General features: G+C 43.8%; 1 protein-coding gene across 6 annotated transcripts in view; it reads left to right on the top strand.

The window, feature by feature from the left end:
* LOC129850110 (uncharacterized) overlaps nt 1-23145 on the top strand; it is a 102334-nt gene that overhangs the window by 30500 nt on the left and 48689 nt on the right. For 4 of the 6 annotated variants that reach the window (XM_055916897.1, XM_055916735.1, XM_055916856.1 and 1 more), the window contains one exon: nt 9838-9940. In XM_055916897.1, coding sequence (XP_055772872.1) covers nt 9889-9940 — 52 coding nt within the window. In that variant the 5' untranslated portion in view covers nt 9838-9888. The remainder of the gene's footprint in view (nt 1-9837; nt 9941-23145) is intronic. The other 2 variants (XM_055916821.1, XM_055916701.1) reach the window with 1 other exon arrangement.

Genomic DNA, 23145 nt, shown 5'->3' with positions numbered 1-23145 from the left:
AATAGTCGATGTACGTGTTACAGTGTATACAAGAACTGGAGTACATGACTTGAAAAGTCATTTACTCTTTTTGAAAAATCACAAAGCAAATAAAATGTGTTCACCTCATAGATCATCACACCAAATACAAGCCTACTGCCTAGCCTAACCAGCTAAACAGGGATGAAACCATTTCAGGGGGATTTGGGGGGACTCATTTCATTTGCGGGTGGTTTTCATGTCAATGTGGTGTAGAAATAGGGGAATGTATCGTGGGGGGATAGGATGCAGGAAATATTACTATGATGGGGGATTTATCAATAAATGGGGGGCAAACACAAGAGAAGTTTATACTCTATGGACAAATAAAACCCCTGGAAAGGGGGGTCTAAGCTGTCAACCCTGAGGTACCAAAGTTGCAATCTGATGCCATGTTCAAAACAACTGGGAACTGGGAAATCTCAGACTTCTGACAACTGGGATTCAAGACAACTGGGATTTGGATAAAAACGAGCTCAGACTGGGAAAAATCGTTTTGAACGGTCATCCAACTCAGAATTCCAACTCAGGAACTCGGGCCTCTTTCTAGAGCTCCGACTTTCCAACCTGAAAATCATTGACGTCATGTTTGTACCTAGTATTTTTTCACAGTTCACAGTTGTCTTGAAAGCACCATAAGTCAGTCGAGTGAACTATCCCTTGTTATAACATCTTTGGTCTGACAGACGCTTATGTGACAAACAGAATGCATTGTATGATGACGACAAACATGGCGCCACACATAGCATTAGCTCATCATAATCCGTATGACATTCAAAAAAGTATTTTACACACATCATATGTGTCCATTACAATCTATGCAAGAATTGGAATGCATGATTTGTCACCAGTGATAGAAAACATGTGAGTAAAACAGTAAATACATTATGATCCATATATATGTAGGTTGTGCTACAGCAGAAAGGACAACACGATATACAGAAAATAACCCACTTACGTTGATAGGAACGCACACATGTCCAAAGTACAATTTGTAAGGAAAATCCCCACGAGGATAATGCAGGCACCAGCCAGATAAGGTGCTGGGGGGAAACATTGGTGCAAGGCCTATTCTGACTAGAGATGCGCAATGTCTTCAGACTTGATCTCGGGAAACACTAGGGAAGCGCTTGGGCTCTCGTAGAAGAGAGAAGTTTGTTCTGCTCAGTAAAGCCTCAAACATAAATTGTCCGCAACAGTGAAATGGGCTACTTCTTATGTGAATTAACGAGGAGGCGGAACACACCTCAATTCAAACTGCTGTTAGAAAATAAAACTTGTTAGAAAATAATTTTAAATTGACAAGTTGAAACAGCCTATAGATAATTAGAAGGCAGAGGGCCTTGGTTTGAGGGCGGCGCAGTTAACTGTCCTGTTGCGTAACAATCACATTTTGGAACAATGAGAGCATTCTGACAACACACGCATGAAAAAACTCACGCCGGGGCGATGGTTAGAGATATTTGGAAACCACACGAGTAAAGTTCAATTGTGCCTTGAATTCTAACTCAATCACTGGCAGTGTCACCGGCAAAGCATCCCCACACCATCACACCCCCTCCTCCGTGCTTCACGGTTGGAACCACATATGCGGAGATCATCCGTTCACCTACTGTGCTTCTCGCAAAGACACGGTGGTTGGAACCAAAAATCAAAAATTTGGACTCATCAGTCCAAAAGACAGATTTCCACCAGTCTAATGTCCATTGCTCGTGTTTCTTACCCCAAACAAGTGTCTTTTTCTAATTGGTGTCCTTTAGTAGTTCTTTCTTTGCAGCAATTTGACCTTGAAGGCCTGATTCACGCAGTCTCCTCTGAACAGTTGATGTTGAGATGTGTCTGTTACTTGAACACTGTGAAGCATTTATTTGGGCTGCAATCTGAGGTGCAGGTAATTACAGATATCCGAGGCTGGTAACTCTAATGAATTTACCCTCTGCAGCAGAGGTAACTCTGGGTCTTCCTTTCCTCTGGCGGTCCTCATGAGAGCCAGTTTCATCATAGCGCTTGATGTTTTGCGACTGCATTTGAAGAAACTTTCAAAGATCTTGAAATTTTCCGAATTGACTGACCTTCATTTCTTCAAGTAATGATGGACTGTCATTTCTCGTTGCTTATTTGAGCTCTTCTTGCCATAATATTGACTTGGTATTTTACCAAATAGGGCTATCTTCTGTATACCACCCCTACCTTGTCACAACACAACTGATTGGCTCAAACGCATTAAGAAAGAAAAAAATTCCACAAAGGAACTTTGAACAAGGCACACCTGTTAATTGAAATGCATTCCAGGTGACTACCTCATGAAGCTGGTTGAGAGAATGCCAAGAGTGTGCAAAGCTGTCATCAAGGCAAAGGGTGGCTGCTTTGAAGAATCTCAAATCTCAAATACATTTTGATTTGTTTAACACTTTTTTCTTTAACACATGATTCCATATGTGTTATTTCATAGTTTTGATGTCTTCACTATTATTTTACAATGTCGAAAATAGTAATAAAAAAAAGACAAACACTTGAATGAGTAGGTGTGTCCAAACTTTTGACTGGTACTGTACGTGAATGCGTTTTTTGTCTTTTTGTTGATCGTAATACATTTTATTTTGAGTTTGGGCATGGAAGGTCATATCCCAAAACAATAATGCAACTGTGAGTTCTGTGACGTTGCATGGCCAATAGTACTCCTCTCGACAAGTGAGAGTCTCACTGGAAAATTACTTTAAATGTGTCCTGTTTCGAATTCTGTCTCCATGAAGCAACAAGGTCTAGTGTGAGACGGGGCTGATTCCGGAGAAGCCTCCCTCCTACTCTCTCTTCCTTTCACTCTTCCTCTTCCTCCCCCTATTTGTCTGACTCGTAAAACTGACTGTTTACTGAGTGTTTTCCTTTTTTCCTGTGGTGTCCCCTCTCCTTCCTGCTGTAAGTATACAATTTTAATTAGGAACGTTGACAGGTCCAGCACGTGATCCACAGCCGTGCATCCGTCACCAGAGAGAGAGAGAGAGCTGCTGAGTTGTAGATCTGTATCCTCTCTCCCTCCATCCTCCCTCTCGCTATCCTCTCCTGACGCGTGAGCCGGAGTTGAGCAGCAGGTGCCACATTACTGTGTACAGAAAAGCAATTAGGAAGCACATTGGATGAATGAGGAGTGCATTAATATTAGCAAGTGCGTTTGTCTGTTGGTTTGATGCAAGTCCTTTTCGTTTCTTTCTGCAACATTAAGATTGTGGCGCTCATGAATTCTCTGCTTAAACCACCATCTGCTCCCCTGTCAGGCCACACACGACACACTGAGGGGAAGGAGAGGGAGAGAAAATGCATTTATTCTCTTCTTTTTTTCTCTCCCTCTCCTTCACACAGAATGACTCAGTATTAGGATTTATGGAGATGTAGGGCACAGAACTCGAGACAGTGTTCTTAAATCTAGCTCACTTCTGTTGTCCATATCCTTAACTTTTGTTTCTGACACATGCGCAGAGGCATTGCACTTCAGTGTCTTTAGCATAGACATATGTCTAGCACCTGTACTGTACCTAGTCAATCAGGAAGTGATGATAACTCATAATATGTTAGGGGGTTGGTTAAATCATGACTTAGAGTGCTTGGAACAGTGTTCTGGAATGACGCACCACCATCATCCACCTCTCTACCCATCACAGCCCATTGTCTGTCATTTGGCTGTTAATGTGATAGGGGCTGCGGCTACAGCATTGCACTGCATAAACCAATTAGGAGATGTATTGTGTGATAGTATTTTTAGCCCGGGATGGTTTCTCTCCACCTGGCTGGCTGGCTCCTGCATTACGGCCATCCTCTTCAGGGCAATCATCTCAGTGTCATGGTGGCGGCTTAATGACAACGCATCCAAACTGTTACCGCAAGATTACTGTCACCGCTGTCACTGTGATGATGCCCTGCGGGCAATGTGGGGGTGGGATCGGGGGTCGAGGAGGAAAAGGGAGTGGGGGATGAGAGCACCCCCACACCCCTAGCGATTAGCTAGTCTGCAGTGAGCGCTAAGCAGTCTAATCTACCACTGGTGAGGGTTGGGCAACCTGGAAGGAAGGCACAGAGGAGGCTCACAGATCTTTGTTTCGTTTTCTGTATCAGTCCCTGCAGTCTGACTGAAATCGCAGATCCAAATTGAATCCTCGTCAGATTCTGTTCTCCAAGGGGCTGGTTGAAAATGAATCCTCCTCAGATTCTGTTCTCTCAGGGGCTGATCCAAAATGAATCCTCGTCAGATTCTATTCCCTCAGGAGCTGATCCAAAATGAATCCTCCTCAGATTCTATTCTCTCAGGGGTTGTTCCAAAATGAATCCTCCTCAGATTCTATTCTCTCAGGGGTTGATCCAAAATGAATCCTCCTCAGATTCTATTCCCTCAGGGGTTGATCCAAAATGAATCCTCCTCAGATTCTATTCTCTCAGGGGTTGATCCAAAATGAATCCTCCTCAGATTCTATTCCCTCAGGGGCTGATCCAAAATGAATCCTCCTCAGATTCTATTCCCTCAGGGGCTGATCCAAAATGAATCCTCCTCAGATTCTATTCTCTCAGGGGTTGATCCAAAATGAATCCTCAGATTATATTCTCTCAGGGGCTGGTCCAAAATGGATCAACATTGCAGTTCCAGTAGTTGCTCTGGAAGCCACTCATCTGGATGTCATCACAGGCATATGGGCACCATATTGTGTATGCATGTACTGTGTCTATTGTGACTGGTGCTGTGTGGTTTGACAGTTTGGAACCGTGGCTCTGAAGTGTTATGAAATCAACACTTTCACACTGAGAACCATCGGCTCCGAGACTCCCCTTGGAGCACATACTGTTAACACCCACCCTCTCAAACACACACACACACACACACACGCACACACACACACACACGCACACGCACACGCACACGCACACGCACACGCACACACACACACACACACACACACGCACGCATGCACACACACACACTTCAACACTTATATTAGTGCCACACTCTCGTCTGCATTCCTACCTCCTATCCAATACATTGCTATCCTACATGGAAAACATGGCATTCCAAACCGGCACACTGAGTCCGTTGTGGATCCCAAGATTTTCCTCAGGCATTTTACATGATTGGGCCCATTAAAGAGGTCCCAACGCTGGTCTCTCGTTCCAGACACTGTGACTTCTCTCTCGGCTCTTCCCCCATTACTCTTCCTCTGTGCAGCCCTTTGGAGGATCGTTCCTAAGCATCTCCGGTGCCAGGTTTGTCAGCCAGCAGAGATTTAACAACCTTGTCAGTAGCTGCTGTCCTAATCTGTCTAGCATACTCTGGCCCCCAGATTAAAGATCAGGACATTTGAAGTAGGCAGGGTTGAGCAAGAGAAGAAAGGAAAAAAAGAGAAGTTGGGTCCTTGTGCCAAAATTCCTTTATAAATAAGCATGTTTAATGTGGCTAGGCCCTAAGCAGACCTCCCCGCTAGATGTTTATGGCTGGAAAGCTGCAGCGGCCGTTCCTTTGAAAGGGGAAGGCAGACTTGGCACATTCTGCACCTAGTGTTCTGAATTAGCCTGTGCCTTTCTCTCCCTCCTCGCTTTTCTTTTTATTTGTTCTTTTTTGAAGGGCTAATAGCTTGCGTCTTGCCTTAAAGTAGGCTCATTTATGAAAGCTTTACTGTGCAGCCATGTTCTTTTGTGAACGTGTGTGTGTGTGTGTGTGTGTGTTTTGTCCCTGTGTGTATGTGTGCATGTTTTTGTTTATATTCGGGTGTGTTGGAGAGAGACAGACACAGGATAAAATGATGTGCTTCTGCTTGTGTGGGTGTGTTCTGCATTTGATTGTGATCCATTGGGGGTGTATGTTACTGTGTGTATGTTTGCACTGTTCTTTCCTCACAGTCACTGTTACCTAGGAGCTTTCTTCCATCATTCAACAGGTTAGAAGCTGATAAACCAGACTGCATTTTTCGGTGTAATCCTGTCTCATTGTTATTCTAGACTGCTAGCAGAGCTGAGTGTTTCCCCCCGTAGCTCCAGTCATTAACAGCTCTAGAAGCTCTCTTAAGAGCACTTGCTAATTGCTCTCACTCACAGCTATCCGATGGGTTCGGCTATTATGCCTGATCTTGGGGGCCAGGCAATAATAATCTACAACCGATTCGCTCTAACACTGTGAAGATATCCCACAACCAACGGGGGGCGCTCTAAGCTGTTAATACCTTGAAGAACCAGCGCTCTTCTCTAGATATAGACATACAGAAGTAAAACAACGGCTTGCAGTGACCTGAGATTGAATTCTCCCACAATACATCCAACATTTAATATTCTATCTGGGTTCCATCTCGGTTCCTCCTTTTTTGTGCTCTGGATCCTATTGCAGACCCAAATGACATGCAGGGGACTAGCTGGACAGTGTGGTGTAGTTTGTTTGACAAGGGATCAGTAAACCAGCAAAAAGCAGGGAGCTGCTATTATACATCTGGGAGTAGAATAGTGGGCTTCTGTAGGTGAAGGATGTTTGTATTTTTTCTTCTATACCCGATCGGTAGTACCATGACAAAAACACTTGCACACACATGCATACAATAACCTGAGAAAGGCATCTCATACCAAGGTCACAGCTCTCACTTTTCTATAATCTCTCTCTCTCTCTCTCTCTCTCTCTCTCTCTCTCTCTCTCTCTCTCTCTCTCTCTCTCTCTCTCTCTCTCTCTCTCTCTCTCTCTCTCTCTCTCTCTCTCTCTCTCTCTCTCTCTCTCTCTCTCTCTCTCTCTCTCTCTGTCTCTCTGTCTCTCTGTCTCTCTGTCTCTGTCTCTGTCTCTGTCTCTGTCTCTGTCTCTGTCTCTCTGTCTCTCTGTCTCTCTGTCTGTCTCGTTCTCTCTCTCTCTGTCTCTCTGTCTCTCTGTCTGTCTCGTTCTCTCTCCCAGGCATACACGGACACCCAGCCCTGCCGGCTTGTGAGCCATCAAATATATAATTTTCTTCAAATGCACCTTTTGGACTAGTTTGTCTATATCCAATATGAGCCGGAGACTCTCCCTGTCGCTCCGACGTTCTCCGTCTTTCACAAATCACACGGCAGCAGGGCTGCGATCTGAGAAGGACAATTTACCAGCGGTATGCATGAGTAAGCAGGGAATTCACCATCCATTAGATTGACCAGAGAGAGGGAGAGAGAAGAGAGATGGATGTACAGAGTAAAGGAGAGAGAATGACTTAAATGTAAATGTAAACATCACGTGGCTACCTGCTTTTTTGCTTTTGACGGCCCACTACTATTTTATGCAAAATGAAAAAAAGACCACACAAATATCCATGATTCCTGCGGGCCTGCTGTATGTGTACGAGTTTATATGTGAGGCCTGTTCAATCCCCTTTCCCTCTCGCCTCTCTCATTGATAGAAGGACTGTATTCCTGTGTGTACTGGAACTTTCAATGTGAAGGTCATTTTCTTCCTGGCCCATGAGCTCAGAGTGGTGTAGCAGACAGGTTTTTACACATCTGTGTTTCTGCTAGGTGGTGTGTGGTGTGTGTTGTGTGTGTGCGCTCGTATATTTGAGAGAGACATAAATACTTTTATTTTGAGAAAGATAGGGAAAGAGAGAGATTCATGCAGCAGACAGACTTGGCATTGCTGAGTTGAGTTTTGCAGAACACATGAAGTCCCTGAGTGGTCCCACTTCCTCAATGAAGTAGAGTGTAAATTCTCCTTCTCTCCCTTTATAACTCACACCTGACCAACGCAGTCTACTCATAGCACTACAGCGCTACAGGCCAACAATAGTCTTTGAAATCCTTCTTTCCTCGTCTCCTCTCCTTAATTATGACTGAGCTGCCTGCTCATTACAGTTGCCATGATGTTACAGTATACTGTGTTCTCTCTCTTTATCAGTCCACCCCACCAACCTGCCTCAGCCTGTGATATTTCCATTTTTAGCAGTGTTATTTCAATCTAATAGACACCGACTGGAGTTACTAGCAGATATCCTTAAGCCATGGTATTCACACACACGTAGAAATACACTTACACAAGAAACACACACAGAAGCGCGAACACGTTGCCACATGCACACAGGCACAGACATATGGTTAGCGATATGTAGATGTATTACATTGACACGTGCACACACACACACACACACACACACACACACACACACACACACACACACACACACACACACACACACACACACACACACACACACACACACACACACACACGCAAGCACACACACACACACACCTAGTGGAGTGTTGCTCTTATGCCCCCCAGGCACAGCCCTGTTGGGAGGGATCCGTTTCCCACTAAACTAACCTTGATCAATACCCTGCCATGGACCCTGCAAACCCCACTCTTCCCTCTGCCTCTGGATTTCAGTATCACACCTCTTTGAATGCTGTAGCCACAGGCTAATCGTGTGTGTGTGTGTGTAGGTGGCTGGCTGTGGGGTCCAGCATATGCAGGTCTAACTTGCCCTCTGAACTCAGTCTGTGAAGAAAAATGAGAGCCACTGGGCATATGCAGAGGACGCCATGTCATTTACCTGGGTTTTGTATTTTGTATGTTTAGTTAGGCAAGAGGGACTTCAACATATACATGCAGACACACACACACACACACACACACACACACACACACACACACACACACACACACACACACACACACACACACACACACACACACACACACACACACACACACACACACACACACACACACACACACACACACATCCTAACAAGTCAACTCATTATTGCTTTAAACACACACCTTTTGCTCCCTTGCCTTAAACATACTTCAAAGGTTTCTCTTTTTTGGAAGCGATATACCGGCGATAGTATTCCCCTGTTTCAAATGCCTAATCGTTCTCTTCATGTGCCCTTTCATGCCTCCTGCCTCTGTGTAGGCCCCTCTGTGCTTCAAACCCACCAGTTAACATCCATTCAGAACACTACCAAAACAACCTTTGGCTCTCAAAGGTATCTACTTTACACAGTATTCTTTACATATGCTGTGTGTTTCGGCTTTTTCTGGAGCTCTGCCATTGAAACAAAGCCTTTGAAAAATGCTACAGGGATGCGGTCAACTTCCATCCTAATCACAGATAGTTTGTTGCCGCTACATGAGGCACTGTCTTCATCTTGAATGAACTAGAGTCAATTATGAATGGAATCGTCTTCTTGTGACAACACTTTATATGTGTTGTGTGTCTTTGAATGTCTGTATGTGGCCTTGTACTGTCTGTGTGTGCTTTTACTGCATGTTCCTGTTTCCTGTGTGTGAATTTGTGTTTTGGTCCTGTACGGATAAGCATTTGTATGCATAAGCGTGTGTATGTGGGTGTGGGTGAGTGTGAGGAGGTAAGTGCAGCTGATCCAGATGTGTTTAAGTGGGTCAGGGGAAGCCCACAGCCCCACGCAGGGGTTATGGGTAGACGGCGAGGCACTGTGGGGGAGGGTGTGTGTGTCGAGGAGGACAGTGCCCTGATTACACTCCGATTGGGAGTGGGAATTCAGCCCCCCCGCTCTATCTGCCCTCTCACATCCCTCCTCTCCTCCCTCTCTACCTCCCAGCGCTATGCTTCTACTACCATGATGTTTAATCACCACACCACTGTTTACTACACACGTTGACCTTTACCATAACAAGGGTGCTAACACAGCATCACAGCATATCCTTATGTCATCATCATTGTTTTTGTGTGGTAATGTCTTTGTAGGATATCCCCCGTCATGGAATGAACATTGCTGAATATTAAAGTATAACTCATTCAAATGAACAGTCTTTTGCAGGATGATGAACTACTCTCCGCCACTCTTTGTGTTTCTTCCCAGTGTAGGCTGGACTGGGCCACAGCACCTGAGCTGGGAGGACTGGGAGAAGAGATGGTAGAGGGCAGCTCCACAGACTGGAGGAGTGCAAACTGGCCTCAAACAGGTAGGCAGCCGTGCCAAGTCTCTGTGCCAGTGTCCGTCGTGCCCGCTGACGTTCATCGTCTGTTGGCTTCCGTCAGGGCCTCTCTCTCTCTCTCTCTGATCTGAAATGAAGATGACTCCATTGGGCCTCTGGTAAAGGGTGCGCAGGCCCATTAGGACAAATGCCTATCAGATCTCGAATTAGGGTGGCTAGGAGTGGACTGGAGGGTTACGTGTGGTTAGCGAGTGGCCACAGCGGTCTCACATCTGCACTGGAATGTTGGCTGTAACTAGGTTCAAAGGTTGGTGTGTGTCTGTGCATGAGTTTGATTGTGTGTATATGCATTTTTTCAACTCCCCTACTCTCCTCCCGTTGGTTATTGAATTGTGATACAATAATGGATCTATGATTTTAGTTTATCTTTGGTCCAAATTAGTTTTGGTGTAACATACACACACACACACAAGTGTTTCGACTGAAATTACAGGAGCTCAAATACAGTCTCCCGAACTCTGCAGGGTAGAAGCTGTAAATCACACCTGGCCTATACACTACAGTATATTCAGTCTACACTGAGTGTACAAAACATTAAGAACACCTGCTCTTTCCATGATAGAATCCAGGTGAAAGCTATGATCCCTTTTTGATGTCACTTGTTACATCCCCATCAATCAGTGTAGAAGAAGGGGACGAGGGAGGTTAAAGAAGGATTTTTAAGCCTTGAGACAATTTAGACATGGATTGTGTATGTGTGCCATTCAGAATGGGCAAGACACAAGATTTAATGGGGTATGGTAGAAGATGCCAGGCACACCTATTTGTGTCAAGAACTGCAACTCTGCTGGGTTTTTCATGCTGAACAGTTTCCCCCACTAAAGGACATCCAGCCAACATGACAACTATGGGAAGCATTGGAGTCATCATGGGCCAGCATCCCTGTGGAACGCTTTTGACACCTTGTAGTGTCAAAATGCCCCGACGAATTGATGCTGTTCTGAGGGAGAAAAACTAGTAGGAAGGTGTTCTTAATGTTTTGTACACTCAGTGAATATGCTTTGCAAATAGATATGGGGACAGTAGGAGTACCAAGTATTTGGAGGGGACAAAGGGATATGATACCTAGCTGGGAGACTGAGAGGGGCATGTAGTAAGTAGCAGGCCTAAGGGACTGACTGAAATTAATTCTGTCTAGGAGACAAATCAAGAAAGATTGGTAGGCCTAGTAGGAGATGAAGTGAGAAGGACAAATACAGTAGCTGGCTATGGACCGGCTGAAAGAGACAGGTAGCTACTGTCGCTGGCTCGGGGACTGAGAGGATGAGTTACAGTAAGGTAACTGGTCTCATGCCTTTAAACATGGCTGTCTTGCCAAATGGCCCTGCAGCTACAGACTGTAGTGTGTGTGCTGCCCAGCCTCGCCAAGCTGTTTCCACGGCCCAGAGGTCAAAGGACATGCTCAGAGTGGGCGCCAGGCAGAGACCAGCCAGACAGCCAACCTGGCCACACACACTCACACACACAGCCGGCCAGGGCTGAGCCTGCCAAGTCCAACATGCCGATGGCCAGACGGTGGGCATGAAGAGGTTAGCCCTGGCATGGCCGCCAAACACTGTCCGAGGAGGGAAGATTTGGCAGGACTGTTGTGCCCAAACATCCTCAGGCTGAGGTTAACTGGACTGAAACAGAACATAAGTGAGTGTGTGTGCGTGTTTGTGTCTGTATACAGATAGGGCCTGGATTTGTTTACCCAGGGGTCTATGGGGTTTATACTGGCTGTCTGTTTTCTAGCTAGTGGTTGGCTTACCATTGTTATAGCCATTGCCTGTTGGTTATCTCACCCCCCTTTTTGATCCACTGACCCCCCTCTGACCACATGGCTATCATCGCCTATGCCAACCTCCCCGGCACTCCCCAGGTACACTCTGGTGCCAGTCCAGGGCCCTGAGGTAAGATGGCAAGTGTTGAGGTTGGTAAAGTGACGGCCAGCGTGTGGCATGCTACCACTCAGGACACACAGGCGCTGTGTCCAGGGGCTGGTTTGCACACACACACACACACACACACACACACACACACACACACACACACACACACACACACACACACACACACACACACACACACACACACACACACACACACACACACCACACACCACACACCACACACCACACACACCACACACCACACACACACATCATGCACATCACACACAGACCCTGTCCAGGCCAAACATAATCTACAGCCAAACACAGTCAAAGGTCTTGTGATAAACACACACTATAGCCAAACACTGACTATAGCCAAGTGCATCTGCTATACCACTATGTGGCCCAAAGCATCTGCAGTACAATACCACTTCAGGGGATCCCATCCCCTATTTCACTGGAAAATCCATTGGGAAAAGCAAGTTGGACAATCAAATATTACACAGTGCTTAACACCTCCTTTTCAATCGCTAGCCTTTCAATTCTCCGTGAATTCTAATTGCAACTGTAGCACCATTCCACCACTGGTCTTTTTAAATGACTTCTGCTACGGATTGAAACGTATGAAATCCACGGCGGAGCTCAAATGACTTCACCAAGGTTCCTATTAAATAACAGCCAGCTAATTGCTTTGTCCTCCCTTTTGTCCTGCCGCTGTGCATGCTATCCCAACCCGCCTCTTTCATGTGTCGTACAGTAATGAGTAAAGCAAAGCACAGCACCTGCAGACTGTAATTAAACATATAAATTCTCCCCATGTGGAATTATTTGTGGTCACCCATTGATTTATAAGGCTCCCTAAATTGCAATGTGGAGCTTATTTTTGTTTGCCTCTGAAAGGACTAAAAGGGAAAGTCATTCATCAGAGGTCTTGGCCAGAGGAAAACTCCTCTAAAACTTGGCCTGGTCGAAGGTGGAGTTTTCTCATTTGTTTCCATCCATGCTGCTGTCCTGTTAATCTCAAAAATGTCTCTGGTTGGATTGGTCAACTAAAGGTTGGCTAGGTAAGGCAGTGAAGTTGGAAACTATCAAAAGTGTTTTAAAGCCCTAGTGCTGTCAAAATTATTGTTTCCCCCTGTGTTTGTTTCATATTGTACGTCAGCTGATGAAACGAACACTGTAAAAGTGTGAACTAACTTGAAATCAATGTTATTTCTTAGTTGCTGGTTGCCGATGGAAAATACAGTCTACACAGGACGTTCTACTCAGCAGGTTTGCATAGGCAGGAGTTTCGGATTTCCATGGTGACATCACCATGCAACAACTTGGCCGATAGACCAAAACCAAAGAAAGTTTCAAACCTCTCTGCCAATAAGCGCTTAGTTTTCAGTTTTCCACTCCTCACTCAGGTGTCCTCGACAGTCTTTAACAAAATACTTGCTTGAGAAAGTTTTTGGCTAAAAAGCAATTTGTGCCTGTTTTAATAGACATTTATTACAGTAAGGTACTTAATTGTCACCCAGCCATGATTTGATATTGATTTTATAAAAAACGCTGCATTGGGCATTCAAAGTCAACTTTAATCAGAGTGATGGACTGTAAATTCCAACACTTCACTTCACTTCATTCATTGTTATAATGTTTAGTTACACACTCACCCCAATCAGTCAAATACAGAAGACGTTGGATTTGATCATTCAGTCATTTGTTGTAATATTCTTATTTGCTTCCAAATAAATACTGTACAGACCACACACATTTTTTTTAATAACTGGTGTGTCATTTAGGATTATTTGCTTGGTCACTTTGGGGTCATTGGCTTTGGTCCATATTTTTGAAGGGTAGGACCCACAGTGTTGAGTGATGAGGTGGCCGTGATAATGCCTGAACAACCCTCTCACCTGGGAGGGCATCTTAATGTCACTCATCGAGCTGTTTATAATTTATTACACTGTTGGGATTATTAACTGATACAATCTTAATGATAGAGGGTAACAGTGGGGAGTTGGCTGAATGTGTGTGTTTGTGTGTATATGTGTGTGTGCTTGCATGAGTGTGCATGTGTCAGAGCCCTGTAAAATTAAATTGAAATTAGACATTAGCATTTTGGATATTTTCTTTGTTAATTGTGCAGTTCAGTCACCATGATGTCAGTGATCAAATCAGAAAACCCTGTTGACCTGCCGCTTCCAGGCGTACACATACAATGTACTTTCCTCTCTCTCTCTCTCTCTCTCTCTCTCTCTCTCTCTCTCTCTCTCTCTCTCTCTCTCTCTCTCTCTCTCTCTCTCTCTCTCTCTCTCTCTCTCTCTCTCTCTCTCTCTCTCTCTCTCTCTCTCTCTCTCTCTCTCTCTCGCTCTCTCGCTCTCTCGCTCCGTCTCACTTTCTCTTACTCTCGTTTTCTTCTCCCTCGTTCTCTCTCTCTAATCTCTGCTCTCACTCCTCGTTCTCTTTCTCTCCTTCTCTCTCCTTCTGTCCCCCCTCTCTATCTCTCTCTCTCCCTCTCTCAAATGTTTTTCTTCGATTGAGATTTACATTTATTTATTTATTTCATTCAGTTAAATGTTTCTATTTCTTTTTTCATTTTTTTCTCCATTTGGTGGAGTCCTGCTGCTTTAGAGCATTCCTGAGACTTTTGTTAATAAATCATTGCAAAGTTAATGAAAATGGCATTCAGGCATATCCAAAATGATTGTGTTCTTTGTCATGCTAATAAAGGGAATGATGTTGGTCCAATGGGTGAAAGCCTGCCCATTACCAGCAAGTTTTTGATGTGTTCCTGTTGCACCGCGACTTTTCTCTTTTTTCTTCTTCATTTTCACTCATAATTTTTACCTCTAGTCAGAGAGATTTCTTTTTATATTTGTCTTGGGAGGTTATCGACATGAAACGAATAGGTTCCCTAGCAAATGTTCATGTTGCCCGTAAATTGCATTGCAGAAAATAGAGAGGGTCATGCTTGTGTGTCTCTCTCTCTCTCTGACATAGACATACACACACACATTTTCAGGACTTTTTGGGGAGTAAAAAAAATCCCAAATCCTATTTTCCCTAACCCCTAAACCTAACCCTTAACCTACACCTAATCCCAACCTTTACCCTAACCCCAAAACCCCAACCCCAACCACCAACCCCAAAACCTACCTTGTCAGGACATTGTGGTCTTGATAATGTACACACACACACACACACACACACACACACACACACACACACACACACACACACACACACACACACACACACACACACACACACACACACACACACACACACACACTAGAGAACGACCAATATGGTAATACATTTATTTAAATGGTAAATCTATTGAGAAATAAATAAAGTAAATAACAGCTAGGCATACACAATACAGGTGAATGCATACTCAATAGGAGCGTGTGCATGCATTGAGCTATTGAGCTTGTTTTGCCTGATTTCAGTGTAGTTTATGGTGCAACAGACGACAATCTGTTTGGGACATAATAGTCTACTGATCAATAACATTTGCGTAGAAGCATCACTCCAGCATGTCATGCCTGTATGGAAGGACATCATACAGGCATCACTGTTAGTTTGAGAATGTAAAATAACATATATTCAAATGGGAACGTAACTTCAGGATTTGTAATCACGGATGCTAATGAAACTAGTATTTTCCGTGATCTGAAAATAAATGAACAATTCAGCTGCCAGGGCGCGTTTGTAAGCAAATCAGCTTCCCGGATGAAATTCTAAACAACTCAAATGGCTAGTTCAGCTATCGCTCAAGATATGGGTGATTGCAACTTGATCCTACTGCTACAATTGGATAGAGCGAGGCTGTACAGTGCCTTGCAAAAGTATTCATTCCCCTTGGTGATTTTCCTATTTTGTTGCATTACAACCTGTAATTTAAATTGACCTCAAGCAAAATAGTCAAAATTGGTAAAGTGAAATTTAAAAGAATACTTGTTTCAAAAATAATGAAGCCCCTAAATAAGATCTGGTGCAACCAATTACCTTCAGAAGTCACATAATTAGTTAAATAAAGTCCACCTGTGTGCAATCTAAGTGTCACATGATCTGTCACATGATCCAAGTACTGTATATATCCACCTGTTCTGAAAGGCCCCAGAGTCTACAACACCACTAAGCAAGGGGCACCACCAAGCAAGCGGCACCATGAAGACCAAGGGGCTCTCCAAACAGGTCAGGGACAAAGTTGTGAAGAAGTACAGATCAGGGTTGGGTTATAAAAAAATATCAGAAACTTTGAACATCCCACAGAGCACCATTAAATATATTATTAAAACATGGAAAGAATATGGCACCACAACAAATCTGCAAAGAGAGGGGAGCCCACCAAAACTCACGGGCCAGGCAAGGAGGGCATTAATCAGAAAGGCAACAAAGAGACCAAAGATAACCCTGAAGGAGCTGCAAAGCTCAACAGCGGAGATTGGAGTATCTGTCCATAGGACAACTTTAAGCTGTACACTCCACAGAGCTGGGCTTAATGGAAGAATGGCCATAAAAAAACATTGCTTATAGAAGAAAATAAGCAAACACATTTGGTGTTTGCCAAAAAGCATGTGGGAGACTCCCCAAACATATGGAAGAAGGTACTCTGGTCAGATGAGACTGAAATGTAGCTTTTTGGCCATCAATAAAAATGCTATGGTTGGTGCAAACCCCACACCTCTCATCACCCCGAGAACCTCATCCCCACAGTGAAGCATGGTGGTGGCAGCATCATGCTGTGGGGATGTTGTTCACCGGCTGGGACTGGGAAACTGGTCAGAATTGAAGAAATGATGGCTGGCGCTAAATACAGCAAAATTCTTGAGGGAAACCTGTCTCAGTCTTCCAGAGATTTGAGACTGGGACAGAGGTTCACCTTCCAGCAGGACAATGACCCTAAGCATACTGCTAAAGCAACACTCAAATGGTATAAGCGGAAACATTTAAATGTCTTGGAATGGCCTAGTCAAAGCCCAGACCTCAATCCAATTGAGAATCTGTGGTATGACTTAAAGATTGCTGTACACCAGTGGAACCCATCCAACTTGAAGGAGCTGGAGCAGTTTTGCCTTGACGAATGGGCAAAAATCCCAGTGGATCCCAGTGGATTCCCAGGCGTGCCAAGCTTAAAGGGACATACCCCAAGAGACTTGCAGCTGTAATTACTGAAAAAGGTGGCTCTACAAAGTATTTACTTTCGAGGGGGGGTGAATAGTTATGCATGCTCAGGTTTTCAGTTTGTTAGTCTTATTTCTTGTTTGTTTCACAATAAAAAATATATTGCATCTTCACAGTGGCATGTTGTGTAAATCAAATGATACAAACCCCCACCCGCAAAAAAATCTATTTTAATTCCAGGTTGTAAAGCAGCAAAACGGGAAAAATGCAAAGGGGGTGAATACTTTGCAAGCCATTGTAACTCTGTCCCTTTCACATACACTCACATGTTTCACTCAGATCAGTTCTTGCTGCCTACTACTACTATGATAAGTAGCTCAACGTAGCAAGCCATAAATGTACATATCTAACAAGGGGTGCGAAGGTAGGAAAAAAATGAAACGATGATGGTTCAAGTCTGCCAGTAGAGAAGTGAGCATGCTCACACACAGTCTGCAGCTTTCTTGGTCGAAACATGGAGAGAGATGGTTAGGTAAACCTATTGCCAATCTTTATTTACAGTTGAAGTTGGAAATTTACGTACACAGGTTGGAGTCATTAAAACTTGTTTTTCAACCACTCCACAAATTTCTTGTAAGCAAACTATACTTTTGGCAAGTTGGTTAGGACATCTACTTGTGCATGACACAAGTCATTTTTCCAACAATTGTTTACAAACAGATTATTTTACTTATAATTCACTGTATCACAATTCCAGTTGGTCAGAAGTTTACATACACTAAGTTGACTGTGATGTTAAACAGCTTGTAAAATTCCAGAAAATTATGTCATGCTTTAGAAGCTTCTGGGAGGCTAATTGATATCATTTGAATCAATGGGAGGGGTACCTGTGGGTGTATTTCAAGGCCTAGCTTCAAACTCAGTGCCTCTTTGCTTGACATAATCAAAATCAAAATAAATAAATCAGCCAAGACCTTAGAAGAAAAATTGTAGACCTCCACAATTCTGGTTCATCCTTGGGAGCAATTTCCAAACGCCTGAAGGTACCACGTTCATCTGTACAAACAATAGTACGCTAGTATAAACACTATGGGACCACACAGCCGTCATACCGCTTAGGAGGGAGACGCGTTCTGTCTCCTAGAGATGAACGTACGTTGGTGCAAAAAGTGCAAATCAATCCCAGAACAACAGCAAAGGACCTTGTGAAGATGCTGGAGGAAACAGGTACAAAAGTATCTAAATCCACAGTAAAACGAGTCCTATATCGACATAACCTGAAATGCTTCAGCAAGGAAGAAGCCACTGCTCCACATCTGCCATAAAAATGCCAGACATGGATTGCAACTGCACATGCGGATGAATATCGTACTTTTTGGAGATACAGTGGGGAGAACAAGTATTTGATACACTGCCGATTTTGCAGGTTTTCCTACTTACTAAGCATGTAGAGGTCTGTAATTTTTTATCATAGGTACACTTCAACTGTGAGAGACGGAATCTAAAACAAAAATCCAGAAAATCACATTGTATGATTTTTAAGTAATTAATTTGCATTTTATTGCACGACATAAGTATTTGATAAATCAGAAAACTTAATATTTGGAACAGAAACGTTTGTTTGCAATTACAGAGATCATACATTTCCTGTAGTTCTTGACCAGGTTTGCACACACTGCAGCAGGGATTTTTGCCCACTCCTCCATACAGACCTTCTCCAGATCTTTCAGGTTTCGGGGCTGTCGCTGGGCAATACGGACTTTCAGCTCCCTCCAAAGATTTTCTATTAGGTTCAGGTCTGGAGACTGGCTAGGCCACTCCAGGACCTTGAGATGCTTCTTACGGAGCCACTCCTTAGTTGCCCTGGCTGTGTGTTTCGGGTCGCAGTCATGCTGGAAGACACAGCCACGACCCATCTTCAATGCTCTTACTGAGGGAAGGAGGATGTTGGTCAAGATCTCGCGATACATGGCCCCATCCATCCTCCCCTCAATACGGTGCAGTCGTCCTGTCCCCTTTGCAGAAAAGCAATCCCCAAAGAATGATGTTTCCACCTCCATGCTTCACGGTTGGGATGGTGTTCTTGGGTTTGTACTCATTCTTCTTCTTCCTTCAAACATGGCGAGTGGAGTTTAGACCAAAAAGCTCTATTTTTGTCTCATCAGACCACATGACCTTCTCCCATTCCTCCTCTGGATCATCCAGATGGTCATTGGCAAACTTCTGACGGGCCTGGGCAGGGGGACCTTGCGTGCGCTGCAGAATTTTAATCCATGACGGCGTAGTGTGTTACTAATGGTTTTCTTTGAGACTGTGGTCCCAGCTCTCTTCAGGTCATTGACCAGGTCCTGCTGTGTAGTTCTGGGCTGATCCCTCACCTTCCTCATGATCATTGATGCCCCACGAGGTGAGATCTTGCATGGAGCCCCAGACCGAGGGTGATTGACCGTCATCTTGAACTTCTTCCATTTTCTAATAATTGCGCCAACAGTTGTTGCCTTCTCACCAAGCTGCTTGCCTATTGTCCTGTAGCCCATCCCAGCCTTGTGCAGGTCTACAATTTTATCCTTGATGTCCTTACACAGCTCTCTGGTCTTGGCCATTGTGGAGAGGTTGGAGTCTGTTTGATTGAGTGTGTGGACAGGTGTCTTTTATACAGGTAATGAGTTCAGACATGTGCAGTTAATACAGGTAATGAGTGGAGAACAGGAGGGCTTCTTAAAGAAAAAGTAACAGGCCTGTGAGAGCAGGAATTCTTACTGGTTGGTAGGTGATCAAATACTTATGTCATGCAATAAAATGCAAATAAATTACTTAAAGATCATACAATGCGATTTTCTGGATTTTTGTGTTAGATTCCGTCTCTCACAGTTGGAGTGTACCTATGATAAAAATTACAGACCTCTACATGCTTTGCAAGTAGGAAAACCTGCAAAATCTGCTGTGTATCAAATACTTGTTCTGCCCACTGTATGTCCTCTGGTCTGGTGGAACAAAAATGGAACTGTTTGGCCATAATGACCATCGTTACGTTTGGAGGAAAAAGGGGGAGGCTTGTAAGCCGAAGAACACCATCCCAAACGTGAAGCACAGTGGTGGCAGCATCATGTTGTGGGGGTGATTTGCTGCAGGAGGGACTGGTGCACTTCACAAAATAGATGGCATCATGAGGAGGACAATTATGTGGATATATTGAAGCAACATCTCAAGACATCAGTCAGGAAGTTAAAGCTTGGTCGCAAATGGGTCTTCTAAATGGACAATGACCCCACGCATACTTCCAGGGTTGTGGCAAAATGACCTCAATCCTATAGAAAATGTGTGGGCAGAACTGAAAAAGCATGTGCGAGCAAGGAAGTCTAAAAACCTGACTCAGTTACACCAGTTCTGTCAGGAGGAAAGGGACAAATTTCACCCAACTTATTGTGGGAAGCTACCCGAAACATTTGACCCAAGTGAAACAATTTGAAGGCAATGCTACTGTAACAGTTTAACTTCCGTCCCTCTCCTCGCCCCTACCTGGGCTCGAACCAGGGACTCTCTGCACACAACGACAACAGTCACCCTCGAAGCATCATTCCATCGTTAAAAGCCGCGGCCCTTGTAGAGCAAGGGGAAAAACTACGTCAAGGTCTCAGAGCGAGTGACGTCACCGATTGAAACGCTATTAGCGCGCTCCCCGCTAACTAGCTAGCCATTTCACATCGGTTACACTACCAAATACTAATTGAGTGCATGTAAACTTCTGACCCACTGGGAACGTGATGAAAGAAATAAAGGCTGAAATAAATAATTCAATCTACTATTATTTTGACATTTCGCAATCTTAAAATAAAGTGGTGATGCTAACCCCTTTTTCCTCCAAACATAACGATGGTCATTAAGGCCAAACAGTTCCATTTTTATTTCATCAGATCAGAGGATATTTCTCCAAAAAATAAGATCTTTGTCCCCATGTGCTGTTGCAAACCTTAGTCTGGCTTTTTTATAGCAGTTTTGGAGCAGTGGCTTCTTCCTTGCTGAGCGGCCTTTCAGGTTATGTCGATATAGGACTTGATTTACTGTGGATAGAGATACTTTTATTCCTGTTTCCTCCAGCATCTTCACAAGGTCATTTTCTGTTGTTCTGGGATTGATTTGCACTTTTCACACCAAAAGTACGTCCATCTCTAGGAGTTAGAACGCTGTTCCTTCCTGAACGGTATGACGGCTGCGTGGTCCCATGGTGTTTATACTTGCATACTATTGTTCGTACAGATGAATGTGGTACCTTCAGACATTTGGAAATTGCTCCCAAGGATGAACCAGACTAGTGGAGGTCTACAATTTTTTCCTGAGGTCTTGGCTGGTTTCTTTAGATTTTCCCATGATATCAAGCAAAGAGCACTGAGTTTAAAGGTAGGCCTTGAAATACATCCACAGGTGCACCTCCAATTGACTCAAATTATGGCAATTAGCTTATCTGAAGCTTCTAATGCCATGACATAATTTTCTGGAATTTTCCGAGCTGTTTAAAGGCACAGTCAACTTAGTGAATATAAACTTCTGACCAACTGGAATTGTGATACAGTGAATTATAAGTGAACTAATCTGTCTGTAAACAATTGTTGGAAAAATGACTTGTGTCATGCACAAAGTAGATGTCCTAATCGACTTTCCAAAACTATAGTTTGTTAACAAGAAATGTATGTTTGAAAAACAAGTTTTAATGACTCCAACCTAATTGTATGTACACTTCCGACTTCAACTGTAGCTAGCTTACTTACTGCATTCATGTCCGCTTACCTTGACACAAGCCTTATAATTTGTGAATTAAACTAAACTAATATTTGCAAGAAGAATTTGATTTTGGTTGGTGTCAATTCTTCTGTTCCTCAGTACTGAACCTTTCTGTTGGAGAATGAGGAAGCTAGCTTGCTGCTGCTGATTTCCCCAGCAAGACATTCCTCAGCATCATTGTGCAGTGTTCCTGACTCAGGCGTTGAGTGACGGCTGGCACAACTGCAGGAGTCGACACTAGAGGGTGCACTTGGATTTACTACGTAGAGGGAATATCGGCCATGCCGACGGAGAAGGACTGATAGACTAGGAAAGAACAACATCTGCTCGATATATCGGCCTGGCTGATTATCGGTCTTTCTCTAGCCTATAGGCCCTAAATATTAATTTCATACATTTATATTTGTATTGACATGTTATGTATATTTCTTTCAGTACGACTGTTAATCCATTTTGAATTACACCCAAAAATAATTTTAATATTTCCATGCTGTAAGTCTTGTAAGGCCAGAGAAATGTATCAGTTATCTTTGATTAAATATCCTCCCTCTCCTTCTTTCTCTCTCTACCTTCCTGCTGATCTGTCTGCACAGTTTGTTCTATTGACTCTCTAGATTGCATAGTACCTCTCCAGTACATGTAGGCAGTGAGTGTGCTGATTTGATAAGCCAAAATGCAAAAAAAGAAATGGAATATTTGAAAGCCTCCTATAATGGGCCGGAAATCTCTGTCATTATCTCGTATCAGACGTCCTTTTTAAAAAGCATCAGGAGTTACTGACATTTTACATGAATTTCAGCTCTGGGCCGCTATTGAGAGTGGAATACATTTGCTAGGTCGGTATGCCCGGGCCCCCATACCTGCCTTTTCTTTCACAAACACTTTGCATCGCTCTGAACAAAAACCCTGCCATCGTCAAGTCCACATACATCGAGAGTGGAAGAGAACGGAAAGAAAGAGAGAGTATTTGATAAAGAGTGCTTTAGTAATAACACATTGGTTACCACACTCTTACTACATTTTGTCTCCAAACATGAATTTACATACAATTCTGTTATTAAATTGCATGTATGGTTTATACATACAGGGCAGTAAAACCAATTGTTATGTATGTGCACGCCGCATTGCCCTGTCTCACGGTGTAGCCTTTTTAGGAGCCTCAGTCAGTTGCATCAGATTTGATTAGACACGTTAATGATTTATTAGAGAGGAGAACTCACAGGTAATTAAAGAGCTCTTTTGGGGGGGGGGGTCTGCTTGCTGTGGCTGAGGGGGACATAGCCACAAACACACCAGAGCCCCAATGGCAGCACTGTCAGACGGGGTTTCCTCCAGTTCCCATGCGGGAGCAGGAAGCTGTGGCAGGGAGGGGCCATCCAGACACACCACAAAGAAAACAAC

Source organism: Salvelinus fontinalis, chromosome 1, assembly GCF_029448725.1.
Source record: "Salvelinus fontinalis isolate EN_2023a chromosome 1, ASM2944872v1, whole genome shotgun sequence".
Classification (NCBI taxonomy): Eukaryota; Metazoa; Chordata; class Actinopteri; order Salmoniformes; family Salmonidae; genus Salvelinus; species Salvelinus fontinalis.
The sequence above is the reverse complement of the archived record's forward strand: the minus strand, read 5'-3'. Positions and strand labels throughout refer to the sequence as shown.